The 13,974-nt window shown below is 43.8% G+C and overlaps 1 protein-coding gene across 3 annotated transcripts in view; it reads right to left on the bottom strand.

The window, feature by feature from the left end:
• ankmy1 (ankyrin repeat and MYND domain containing 1) overlaps positions 1 to 5,163 on the bottom strand; it is a 140,376-nt gene extending 135,213 nt beyond the window's left edge. For all 3 annotated transcript variants that reach the window (XM_068041357.1, XM_068041358.1, XM_068041359.1), the window contains exon 1: positions 4,839 to 5,163. In XM_068041357.1, the coding sequence (XP_067897458.1) occupies positions 4,839 to 5,096 (258 nt within the window). In that variant the 5' untranslated portion in view covers positions 5,097 to 5,163. The remainder of the gene's footprint in view (positions 1 to 4,838) is intronic.
• Positions 5,164 to 13,974: the final 8,811 nt, after the last annotated feature.

The raw sequence follows: 13,974 nt of genomic DNA, 5'->3' as shown, positions 1-13,974 counted from the left end.
GGGGAGGCCATCGAGGCATTGCTTAACTAGGAACTCATGTAGGTCAGCAAGCACTAGGGTGCTTGGTGACCAGGATTTGGTGCAACTTAAGACAAAGGCAGCAGAGTTTTGGAGGACCTCAAGTTTGCAGAGGGTAGACTGTGGGAGGCCAGGCAGGAGTGCATTGGAATAGTCAAGTCTAGTGGTAACAAAAGCATAAATAAGAGTTCCAGCAGCAGATGTTCTGAGGCTGGGCAGAGTCAGGGGCTATTGTGGAGGTGCAAACAGGCAGTCTTAGTGATGGCGCAGATATGTGGTCAGAAGCTAATCTTGGGGTCAAATACGACACCAAGGTTGCAAACATCTAGTTCAACCTCAGACAGTTGCCAGGGAGAGGAATGCAGTCACTGGTTAGGGGACAGAGTTTAGAAACATAGAAAATAGGAGCAGGAGTAGGCCATTCGGCCCTTCAAGCCTGCTCTGCTATTCATTATGATCATGGCTGATCATCCAACTCAGTAACCTGTTCCCGCTTTCCCCCCATATCCTTTGATCCCTTTAAACTCCTTCTTGAAAACATACAATGTTTTGGCCTCAACTGCTTTCTGTGGTAGCGAATTCCACATGCTCACCACTCTCTGGGTGAAGAAATTTCTCCTCATCTCAGTCCTGAATGGGTTACCCCCTATCCTTAGACTATGACCCCTGGTTCTGGACTCCCCACCATCGGGAACATCCTTCCTGCTTCTACCCTGTCAAGTCCTGTTAGAATTTTATAGGTTTCTATGAGATCCCCCCTCAACCTCCTGAACTCCAGTGAATATAATCCTAACCGACTCAATCTCTCCTCATACGTCAGTCCTGCCATCCCAGGAATCAGTCTGGTAAACCTTCGCTGCACTCCCTCTATAGCAAGAACATCCTTCCTCAGATAAGGAGACCAAAACTGCACACAATATTCCAGGTGTGGCCTCACCAAGGCCCTGTATAATTGTAGCAAGACATCCCTGCTCCTGTACTCGAATCCTCTTGCTAACATACCATTTGCCCTTTTTTCTGCCTGTTGCACCTGCATGCTTACCTTCAGGTGTACGAGAACACCCTGGTCTCGTTGCACATTCCCCTCTTTCAGTTTATAGCCATTCAGATAATAATCTGCCTTCCTGTTTTTGTTACCAAAGTGGATACCCTCACATTTATCCACATTATACTGCATCTGCCATGCATTAGCCCACTCACTCAACCTGTCCAAATCACCCTGAAGTCTCTCCGCATCCTCCTCACAACTCACCCTTCCACCCAGTTTTGTGTCATCTGAAAATTTGGAGATATTAAATTTAGTTCCCTCATCTAGATCATTAATATATATTGTGAATAGCTGGGGTCCTAGCACCGATCCCTGCGGTACCCCACTAGTCACTGCCTGCCATTCGGAAAAAGACCCATTTATCCCTACTCTTTGTTTCCTGTCTGCCAACCAATTTTCTATCCATCGCAATACTCTACCCCCAATCCCATGCGCTTTAATTTTACAATCTAATCTCTTATATGGGACTTTGTCGAAAGCCTTCTGAAGGTCCAAATAAACCACATCCACTGGCTCCCCCTCATCTACTCTACTAGTTACATCCTCGAAGAATTCTGGTAGATTTGCCAAGCATGATTTCCCTTTCGTAAATCCATGCTGACTCTGTCCGATTCTACTACTGTTCTCCAAGTGCGGGGACTGAAGATAATGGCTTTGATCTTCCCAATATTTAGTTGGAGGAAATTTCTGCTGATCCAGTCCTGGATGTTGGACAAGCAGTCTGATAATTTAGCTACAGTGGTTGGGTCAAGAGAGAAGGTGGTGAGGTAGAGCTGGATGTTGTCAGTGTACAGGTGGAGCAGCTTGTAAATGTGAAATAAGACAGGACCAAGGATAGATCCTTGGGGAACACCGGAGGTAATGGTGCTGAATGGGAAGAGAAGCCATTGCACGTGGTTCTATGGCTACGACTGGATTGATAAGAATAGAACCAGGCGAGGGCAGTGCCACACAGCTGGACAATGGTGGAAAGGCATTGGAGGAGGTTGGGTATGATCAACCATGTCAAAGGCTGCAGACAGGTCAAGAAGGACAAGGAGGGTAGTTTACTTTTATTACAGTCACATAAGATGTCATTTGTGACTTTGATAAGAGCTGCTTCTGTACTGTGGCAGTGGTGTAAACCTGAATGGAAGGGTTCAGACAGGGAATTCGGGATAGACGGGCATGGATTTAGGAGGTGAAAACACATTTAAGGACTTTGGAGGGGAAAGGGAGGTTGAAGATGGGGCAGCAGTTTGCAAGGACGAAAGGGTCAAGGGTTGTTTTTTTGAGGAGAGAGGTGATGACAGCAGATTTGAAAGAGAGGGGGACAGTACTAGAGGAGAGAGAACCATTAACAATATCAGCTAACATGGGAGCCAGGAAGGGAAGGTCGGTGGTCAGCAGTTTAGCGGGAATAGTCTGGAGGGAGCAGGCAGGGGATCTCATGGAATTCCACCACCAATGTGAGGTTAGAGTCAATCAAGTTCAAAGAATTGTCTTTTTTCACAAAAAGAGAGATCACAGAAACACGGAAACATAGAAAATAGGAGCAGGAGTAGGCCATTCGGCCCTTTGAGCCTGCTCCGTCATTCATCATGATCATGAAATATCATCCAACTCAGTAACCTGTTCCCAGTTTTCCCCCATATCCTTTTATCCATTTAGCCCCAAGAGCTATATCTAACTCCTTCTTGAAAACATATAATGTTTTGGCCTCAACTGCTTTCTGTGGTCGTGATTTCCACAGAAAAGACTTACAAAATTCTAAAAGTGTGACGAGTGCTAGGCCATTTTCGCCTGCTGGCATTGTCAACAACAGGGCATAATCTGAGGATTAGCACTAGAAAACACCAAGGGAATTTAAAATCATATTTATCACACTGAGAGCTATTAGAACAAGGGGTGCTTTAACCACAGGGAGTGATTAAGACAGAGACCATAACATCATTTTAAAAAATTGGATAGGAATAATGGAAATGAATGTGCGAAAGGACAGAAGAATGGAATTGAACTTGACAACTTCATTGGAAAAACTAGTCCTGCTACAGTACCTCTGGGTGTATCTACACCACACAGACTGCAGCGGTTCAAGGCAGCGGCTCATCATCACCTTTTCGAGGACAATTAGGGATGGGTAACAAATGCTGACCCTACCAGTGATGCTCACATCCCATGAATGAATTAAAAAATGATGAGCTGAATGGTTCCTTTTGTGCTGCATTTTCTATCAATCTAATCTTGGAGCATTTGACAGGATACTATAGTGTGGCCTTGACTGTGTCTAATCCATGTGGTGTCTGACCTGAGGAGACCTGGTGTTTCATGGGATAGTGTAGAGGGAGCTTTACTCTGTGTCAAACCCATTTTTTTCCTTTTTTTTTAGATTCAAATGTTGAAAAAGTACTGTCCTATAAACATATTGTGACATGGGAGTGGTCATTTCTCTTTTGCTGGTGTAGTTGATCTATATAATTTAGGAGTAACAATTCAGTGCAATGTTATAAATTGGGATTTTAAAATTTCATTTTCTTTCTCCCTTTCTAACCCCTGCCCTGGGAGTGTTTGATGGGGACAGTGTAAAGGGAGCTTTACTCTGTATCTAACCCCGTGCTGTACCTGCCCTGGGAATGTTTGATGGGACAGTGCAGAGGGAGCTTTACTCTGTCTGTAACCTGTCCTCGGAGTGTATGATGGGACATTGTGGAGTGGCATTTACTCTATATCTAACCGTGCTGTACCTGACCTGGGAATGTTTGATGGGACAGTGAAGGGGGAGTTTTACTCTGTATCTAACCTGCTCTTAAGAGCTAGGCTGGATGCTCTGTTCTCAATAACTAATATTAGTCCATTTTGTTAGCTTCAAAAGGAAGAAAGCTTAATGAGCGTTGACAATATTCAGGCACTTGCTTTGCAAAACATCCTCCCCCACCACCCACCGCCAACCCCTGTTCCTGCCGGGTGATGCCGGATGATGTTGGGTGATGCCGGGTGATGCCGGGTGATGCCAGGTGACGTCCACACAAGGCTCTGCACATTTGCAAAGCTGACCTGACCTTTTGAAATATTAACAAAAAATGCTTGAAATACTCAGTAAATCAGGCAGCATCTGTGGAGAGGGAGTCAAAGTTAACCTTTCAGGTCGATGATCTTTTGAATGGTGATTGATCTGAAACAGTTAACCTACCTTCCCCTCTCCAGCATCTCCTGGTTTCCTTTCACATTTCTCGCATTTGCAGTATTTTGCTTCACCCACCCCGCCTCCTAACAACTTTTTGAATGAAGTTCTGCGAAGAAATGGCTTTGTAGGAGATTTTTCTGAGTTTGCGGAGGAGGGGAGGGGGGGGGGGTGGTTCCTCCATAGTTGTCCCCTCCCAGTTATAAACATAGCCAATAATGACCGTTAGATTTGTGGATCGGCCTGTGTGCCCATGTCCCTTCTCATTTGCACAACACAGATTATCAAGCTGTAGTGCTGAAATCATGAAAGATGAGACAGGGTTCATAGAGACAGAATGTTTGCAGTAATTGAGGGGTCAACAACAAGTGACCAGAGATTCAATGGCAGAGATTTAGAACAGAGGGCAGGAGGAACTTCACACAGGCGGTGTCTTGGGCGAATGGTTGAGGCAGAAACACTCTGCCAAATTCAGCTTTTGGTCTGATTCATGAAAGAAAAGTTTATGCGATGAGAACGATTTGCTAATGTAAATTCTCATATAGATTGGTTGTACGAATGTCCCATTTTCCTGTTAGCACTTCTATCCATGTGGACACTGGACTCACTTACCTCCCCGTTGGCCCACTGAAATAGTCCATGTCCGTGCTTTAGATTCCCTTGAAACTCCCCTTCGTACCTCCAGCCGTTCGGCCACTCCTGGACTCCGACCTCCGCTGTCGGCTTCATCTCCAAGATGCTCTGGGCTGGAGTCAGTTTGATCAGTTCGGCCGAGCGGAGCGGATGCTGGACCTGGTGTGAAACCTCGGGTGTGTGTGGCTGGGCACTGGGCGAGGTTCCCTGGGCAGGGATGGGGACCGGAGAAGTCATGGGGACCGGCCGGCCGCTCAGAGCTCAGGCTCAGAGCCGGGGACCGCGCCCGGCGCCGCCTCGTCAGTTTCCCCGCCGCCCGAACCAAACAATTACAGCGTTACCGGGGCAACGGACGCGAAACAGACTGGCAACAGGTCGAAGTCAGAGGGAATCCCGCTGTCCCGGGAATACAACTATCTCGGGAGTTCGGCAAATCGGGAATCCAGCTATCCTGGGAATCCAGCTATCCTGGGAATACAGTAATCTCAGTAAAGCAGTACTTTCCAGCATGAGTCAGTGGATAGTATTCAAGAAGAGGAACCCTGTTTGATAATTCCCTTCCTAACTGTTGGTAATCACTGAGCCTGAATGTACTGGATTGGAATGGAACAGGTAATAAGGACATCCACTGGATTCCAGTGTAGTACTGCCAATGGTTTGTTTAATGAGCGCATCATAGCTGTGAGAACGGGCCGCAGGCCGAATAAGAATGTGTTGGGTGGTAAGGTGTTGATGCCCATTGATTGCAGGTACAAGATCTGAAGTATCAACAGAGCACCATCTGTTAACACAAAATTCAAAAACATGCAGCTGGTGAGACATGGTGACTGCCTCAAAGCCATGATTGTTACGGACAAGTGAGCAATGATAGGGATGGTTCTCCCTTTCACCTCTCGACAGACCGAAGACAGCATGCTTTTTCTAAGGAAAAAGTTTTTTTTTAACCCCTGAGTTCTTTAATTGTCAAGAACAGACAAATGACAGGTTTTTTCATAAGTTTAAAAGAAAGGTATATATATTATACAACACCCGAAAAATACACAACAACACACACTCAAATAGATACACACACACTCAAGAAAAGATAGAGATTATAAAGATAACATATGCTAGGTCTGGTGATTTGTAAAGAGTGTTCTGTTAAACTTGCTTTTCCCCGGGGTGGACTTGAAACGGTGCAGGTTGTAATGTTTTCCCTTGTCCACTGAAGAAAGACTTGGGACTTTCAGGAAAATGTACGTGCTGTTGCAGATTGCTCGTTATATTCCAGCCAAAGGTCAATGGCAAAGTCCTGCTGTGATTTTGCAGGTAGGGAGTTCAAGGTCAAACTCCAGTCTCTGCCTACATGTAGTTCAAAGCTGGTAACCTTAGGAAGTGTCCTTTCTCTTCAATGGCATAGATGGATCTGTTTTATCTGCCCAGAATATACCTTTATTAAAGCTCTGTGATGGAAACCACACCTGCCAAATGGAAACATATTAATTTCATCATATGGAACACTATTTGTGCAGTTACTGGACCTTGGACATAACTTGTTTAAAAAGGACCACAGAGCAAAGGCTGAAAACATGGCTGCACATTTGCATTCTGAGAGACAGTTGCCTAGAGAGACAATGGGAGTACTCCCTGATTCAATTCACCAGATGGGTTTTGTCAATAGTGATGATCAAAAGACATTGAGAGTCATTGTCTGTGTAAGAGCCAGCATTCCTCCCTCCCCCACTGAGTGTGTCTAATAAGCTTTGAAGAATCAGCAAACCTTGCAGGCGATGCTGTCTTAAACAAAGAGCTAGTCACATGATTAACCTGCTGGCCAATCTGGGAATTGATTGAATTTTGCATCACAGTAAAGTTTTGAGACAGACTACAATTTTGAAGGCCAAAGAGAAGCAAGGTCTCTCACTCTTGAAGTGATTTATGACGTTAACCCCTTATAGGGACTAAACCAAATCAGGAGTACATCCCTATGAATCTCCTTTAATTAAGTTCAAACCAGACAAATTCTTATAGACGCTTGTTTGGGTTCAAAGAATTGAACCAGGTATCCCTCAAAGAAAGAAAACTAACAAAGAATATTACCATCTTTCAGATAGCCTATTCTAAAAAATAATTATGGCTAAGTCACAAATATCCCAGATATTATAAGGGTCTGGGAAACTCTCTTCAATACACTTAAAGAGACACAGAGAGGGGGTTCTTGTAGTTGTATACAGAATACTACATTAGAGGGTTTATTAACTTTTATATATTTATTTAAGAATTGAACATGCAATACACTTTTAAGTGGATAAGTATCAATATCAAATATTACTAAGAGATGTAACACGTAATCTTATTTATAACATAGAATCCAAAAGTTTAACCCTGCTAATGTTACAGCAAAATATCTTACACTATCCATCAAAATTTAAAGCAAACTTTTACTTTACATTCCCCGAGTAAGCCATAGGGTGAGAAATATTGATGAGGATTCAACACTTCTAAATTTTTGCTTCAGAAACTCTCACGTTTATACTGTTTCTAAGGTATCATCTGACCTTTTAGCATATAGGTGTTGTCTTTCTCTGTGTGTTTTTCCTTCTCTTGAAATCCATATTTTGTAGTGTCATTAACTATCACCTTCACTTAATGTTCTGCTGGAATTCCCCTGATCTTGAAGTTGTGAGCATTTATCTGGTCAAAATGTTTATAATTGTGTTTACTTGGTCTCTTGCTCCTGTAAGTACTATTCCATTTATTGTTTTATTATCTATGATTGTGTTTTTATGGTACCTAGTAACAACCCTTTTGAAGCAATCTGTCTACATCACCAACCAACACTATCAATTAAGTTTATTGCTACCTCTTACTGATGTCACACAGAATATTTCAATGTGTGTTTATCCTCCAAGTCCTTGGCAATGAGAAACACTGAAATGGATTACCCAACTTAAAAGGTGTTTCTGATTCACATTCTATTGTATCAGGGACCAGTGAGTCTTAAAAACTGACAATTTATTCAATCTTTAATTCTAAAAGGTAGAATATATTAACTGTATCTAAATTCTACCTAATTAAGTCTATTATACCGATGTTTCATCACACTCTCTCACACAAAGTTTCAGAGACCCACGGAAATAACATAAGCCTCAAGACAGAAGACCCCTGCAGACTCCTGATACCAGTGAAACAAGTTTGAAAGTGTGCACTGGGCCCCAATGAGAACTGCAAGACTTATCTTCAATCAAGACTTCACAGCAAAACCTAAACCAGCAACTGAATTCCATCTACAGCTTCAAACCTTCTCCCTTTAATCCTTTCTTCTCCTCTGTATCTATTTGTGTGTGTGTTTATCACGTCTGCATACTAGCGTGGTTCTGTCGCGTACTCTTAGTAGTTTTAACTGAGTTAGAGTTTTAAGGTTAATAAGCTTACACCTTGTTTAAACCTGAGAAAACCTGTCTGGTTGATTCTTTCACAATTACAATTAGAGAGCAGTGAGCAAGGACTCACTGAGGGGAGCTAAAGACATTGTATTCTAAAAGCTAAACCCTGTTATGGCCAGACCAGGAAAAGGGCGAGAGTGGAGCCCGAGAGCCCTTCCTCACCTGGTCGTAACAGAAATTTGGGGGCTAGCGTCTGGGATTGGACTCACAGACAAATGAGAAATTGGAAGTGGGAAGTCAAATTTATGTCAATCAAAAAGAGAAAAGATTTCAATACAGGTTTTCTTGTGGTTGTGTGTGCGAGAATACTAACATGTCTGCGACTGAAGCTAGTAGCTCCCCAACCCAGGGTGAAGTAACTTGGAATAGGTTAAAGGCACAGTCTATGGAAGAGTTGAGAAAAATGGCTGAGCAGTGTGGGATCACTTTCCGTGCCAAGGCTAGAAAATCGAAACTCCTAAGACTAGTGGCCAAACATTATTCCCTCAAATCTGAAGAATCAGAGACAGGGTCAGAAATAGGCTCCGACGGTATTGCTAGCAAAGATACAATTGGAACAGAGGAAACTTGAATTAGAACAGAGAGAGAGAGAAAGAACCTTCCATAAGGAACGGGATGAAAGACAGCTGAGGCGGCTTGAGTTAGCTAGGGGACGACAGAGTAACACCCCCCCCCGCCCCCCCAGTGAAAGCATAGAAAATACAAGTAGTGCGGGGCTGTGTACTGAATTTAAAATATTTTCCCCACTGATTCCAAAATTCAATGAGGGAGATGCAGAAGAATTTTTTGTATATTTTGAGAAACTTGCAAGGCAGTTAAAATGACCAGCTGAGAGTTGGATTCTTCTGTTCCAAAGTAAACTAACCAGAAAAGCCCATGAGGTTTATTCCCTGTTGCCAGATGAGAGTTCATCAAATTATGAACTGACAAAAAAATGCTATCCTCGGGGCATATGAGCTAGTACCCGAAGCCTACTGCCAGAAGTTCCGAACGCTCAGGAAACAGACTGATCAAACATACTTGGTGTTTGAGAGAAGTAAGCAGCTGGCTTTTGACCAGTGGTTAAGTGCTCTTAAAGTGCAGCCCAACTCTGAAAACCTCAGAAAGGTAATTTTGCTAGAAGAGTTTAAAAACTCTCTGCCCCCCTCTCCATAATGACCCATGTGGAGGACCAAATAGTACATGGAGCCTGGCAAGCTGCAGTTCTGGCTGATGAGTTTTCTCTAATATACAAGTTGGTTCCCCAGGGGAAAACCTTTCCTAATCATCCCCACAGATCCAAAAAGGACAAAGGGTGGGAAGGTGATAGGAGTCCTAGGAAAGAAAGAAAAGCAGGACGCGCAAGGGGCCCTCCTCTAGCCAAAAAGGATGGTGCTGTAAGTAGGAGTGAGACATGGAGACCTGTGTGTTTCCATTGTAATAAGGCAGGTCATCTAAGAGCTGACTGCTGGAAACTACGGGGAAAGCCTGCAGGGTTAATCAGGGCATACCCTCTCAGTGAAGGAGAAAGGACCGTGATGGAAAGCACAGCAGAACAAGCAGTGGCTTTAACTGCAGCAATAGTAAGATCCAGAAAACATACTGCTGCAGGTGCAGGAAATTTAATAGGATTCCTGAAGGTTATCAGGATTTTGTGTCTGAAGGGAGAGTAACCCCATACCCCTCGGGTGGGGCAAGCAAGCCCACTGTAATCCTCAGGGACACAGGGGCCATGAGATCCCTTTTACTGGGAAAAGGCCTGACCTTTCCCCCAGAGAGTGCAGTAAATACCAGCATGGTGGTGAATGGTATTGGAGGGCAGTGTATGCCTGTAACTTTACATCAGTGGCACTTGGAGTGTGACCTAGTTTTGGGACTGATGACTGTAGGGATTGTCCCTAGTTTACATGTGGATGGGGTTGACCTGCTCCTAGGTAATGATCTGGCAGGGGCGAAGGTGGTAGCTTCCCCAGTAGTGAAAGGGAGACCACAGGAATTCAGAGAGACAGGGCAGTGGCAGGAGACGGTCCCCTGAATGTGTAGTGAATCGGGCCATGACCAAACCAGCACCCCCAGAGGAGACTGAATTGGCACTGCAGGCAGATGACCATGAGGTCTGTCTGTCTGAAACTTACTTTGGAAAGTTAAAGGACTCAGGGAATGGATTAAATGGATCTTCCCTAGCTGAGGCTCAGCGAGCCGACCCAATACTGAGAGAGTTAGAACAGGTTGCCCAGACTGAAATTGAAGCAGAGGGAGTCCTTGATTGCTATTATTTAAAGAATGAGGTACCGATGAGGAAGTGGAGCTCTCCTCACAGACCTGAGGACAAAGAGTGGACAGTGGTTCACCAGTTAGGGTGCTGCAGAGGTACCAGAGGAAAATATTAAGAATGGCCCATAAGATTATAGTGTCTGTACATGTCAATATACAAAAAACCAAAGCCCACATAAGGCAGCAGTTTGACTGGCCAAAACTCCACAAAGACGTGGTGGAGTACTGTAGGAGTTGCCACATGTGCCAGGTTGAGGGGAAACCCCAACCTGTAGTGGAATCTGTACCCCGAATTCCTATATCGACTTTTGGGAAATCCTCCAGCAAAGGGCTGGTGAATTGTAAGGGTCCACTGCCGAGAACAAAAGGGGACAGATGAGCACAGGGCTGGCAAAAAGTTAGAGAGGAAAGGGGAAAAAAGGACAAAGAGGACAGGTTAAAGGAAGTCCGGAATGATTCCCAAATGAAAACCGCTACTGTCTGGTCAGCCAACCCCGAAATGTTGGAAACATTAGACCCCACATCCTCCTATGTAAATATAGGTACCAGAAGCACCCCACCAGGGTTTCTAACTGCATTCACAGAAATCTGCAGGGACAAATAAAGTCCTCAAGAGGGCAGAGAAACCATGAGGGTGATGCCTCACCTCGTCGAAGTGCCTCAGGGGAGTGCAATTGAATCTGGACAAATACCTGCAAGCAGGAATGTACCAGAGGACAAAGGAAAGATTAGTAAATAATTCTCACCCACAGTCAGGAGAAAAGGGAAACTACCAAACCCTAAAGTGAAAAGCACTTGCATGACTCATCAGAGCACTGAAAGAGAGATCAGAGTGGATCCACCCACTGCCAGCTCCCATGATCAGAACTCCAAGCCAGGGCTAATTAAATCTAACCATCTCCGTGAAGACCTCAACAGGAACAAAGGCACCCTAGACAATCATGGAAATGTGCAAACTTCAAACCTCCCAGAAAATCACATGTTTATTGGGATGCCCATTCCCAATATATTGCAGGCCGATAGTGAAGAAACTTTAAACCCCTTGGGCAACACATAACTATCTCAGAAAAGGGGCAGTTTAAAGCAGCACTGCTACTAAGGAAAGACAGGCTATAACAATTTTCTGATTTCTGAATGAATGAGAATGAATGAGAGAAATGCTTGTGTGTTTTCCTGTACTTTCTCTTCCTTCTAATTTAAAATGAAATGCTTCCCCTAATGTTGCATTTCATTCGGCTGGAGGTGGAGGTGTGATGGAAACCACACCTGCCAAATGGAAACATATTAATTTCATCATATGGAACACTATTTAAATGGTTACTGGACCTTGAACATAACGTGTTTAAAAAAGACCACAGAGCAGTGGCTGAAAACATAGCTGCACATTTGCATTCTGAGAAACAGTTGCCTAGAGAGACAATGGAAGTGCTCCCTAATTCAATTAGCCAGATGGGTTTTGTCTATAGTGATGATCAATAGACATTGAGAGTCATTGTCTGTGTAAGAGCCAGCACTCTACCTTCCCCCCTCCCCCACTCAGGGTGTGTAGCACGCTTTGAAGAATCAACAAACCTCACAGTTGATGCTGCCTCAAACAAAGAGCTAGCCACATGACTAGCCTGCTGGCCAACCTGGGAATTGATTAAATTGTGCATCACAGTAAAGTTTTGAGACAGGCTGCAACTTTGGAGACCAAAGAGAAGCAAGGTCTCTCTCTCTCTCTCACGTAAAGTTCCAGGGACCCATGGAAGTAGCTTAAGCTGCAAGACAGAAGACCCCTGCAGCCTTCTGGTACCAGTGAAATAAGTTTGAAAGTGTGCACTGGTCCCAAACGAGAACTGCAAGCCTTATCTTCAATCAAGACTTCGCAGCAAAACCAAAACCAGCAACTGAATTCCATCTACTGCTTCAAACCTTCCCTCTTTAATTCTTTCTGCTCCTCTATTTGTGTGTGTTTATTGCATACTAGCATGGTTGTATTGTGTATTCTTAGTAGTTTTAACTGAGAGTTTTAAGGTTAATAAACTTACACATTTCTTGTTTAGACCTGAGAGTACCTGTCTGGTTGATTCCTTCACAATTACAATTAGAAAGCAGTGAGCAAGGACTCACTGTGTTTTTAAAAGTTAAACCCTGTTACGGCCAAACCAGGCAAGGGGTGAGAGAGGAGCCTGAGAGCCCTTCCTCACCTGATCGTAACAACTCCTTATCAGAAACCTAGTTTTTGTCATGTGACCATAGTTTCTCTTTCCATTTTCCTCATAAATAGTTTCTGATGGTGAGGCCATTGTCAGACAACAGAGTCTGGGTGTCATTCATCCTCATCTCATGTTGATAAATTAGGACTTTTCACAGCCATTCTTTGGAATTTGTATTTGGAATCAAACCCAATCAGTTGGAGAGAAGGAGTTATTTCCACAGAAAGAATCATTTGCATTTTAATGATTTCTCAGGGCTGTGTCCAGAAAGGTCGTTTGTATTTTAATGACTTTTCCAAGACTTATCCAGACATGAAAATTAGCTCAGGGTTCTTGAAGTTCTCTGTGTATTGGCAGGAAAAGAATGGTCACCTGACCTGTTACTCCATTTTGTTTACAAGAAAAGTGTCCATTCTAGGTTTACTTGATAAGTTCATTTATAGTTCGTAAGTTTGGATTGTTTGAGTGTGACATGATAAGGAAGGGTATAAAGGGAGGGAGCTACCATAAGTCCTCCACAGAAGAGACTTAACCTACGGAATTCCCAGAATAGAGACAGTATCATTGCCATTGCTGAGCCCTGATGTTAACTAAGGAGTGAGATGCCCTCTTGCTCCTATGAACTTTTGCTTCTTTGCTGACACTAAAGTCTATCGCTTAAATTGATTATAATTTGCAAATATGTAGCCATGTCTTTAGAGTCATGGTACATCACTGATTTGGTTAACAAAACACAGGGACACTGAGGCCAACTGTACTGTCCTAACTCAGCAGATATTGGAGATAAAATCTGGGTCATTCTGGTCTACATAGCTCACATCAGAGAGTGCATTAGCCTACCAGGTCTTTAAGAAACTCGTCATTGGTCTTCTGCAATTCTGTTTTAAAATAAATTGTTTTGGGGATGTGAGAAAAGCTGGCAAGATCATTTCAGATTAAGAGTCAACCTTGTGGGCGCTTTTACAAGTACTCATTTTCGGGATGTGACTGTCGTTGGCCAGCATTTATTGCCCATCCTTAATTGCCCTTGAGAAGGTGGTGGTGAGCTGCCTTCTTGTACCGCTGCAGTCCATGTGGGGTAAGTACACCCACAGTGCTGTAAGTGAGGGAGTTCCAGGATTTTGACCCAGCAACAGTGAAGGAACGGCGATATAGTTCCAAATCGGAATGGTGTGTGACTTGGAGATGATGGTGTTCCTGTGCACCTGCTGCCCTTGCCCTTCTGGGAGTTGTTGGTTG

The sequence above is a fragment of the Heterodontus francisci genome, chromosome 11, assembly GCF_036365525.1.
Source record: "Heterodontus francisci isolate sHetFra1 chromosome 11, sHetFra1.hap1, whole genome shotgun sequence".
Lineage (NCBI taxonomy): Eukaryota > Metazoa > Chordata > Chondrichthyes > Heterodontiformes > Heterodontidae > Heterodontus > Heterodontus francisci.
The sequence above is the reverse complement of the archived record's forward strand: the minus strand, read 5'-3'. Positions and strand labels throughout refer to the sequence as shown.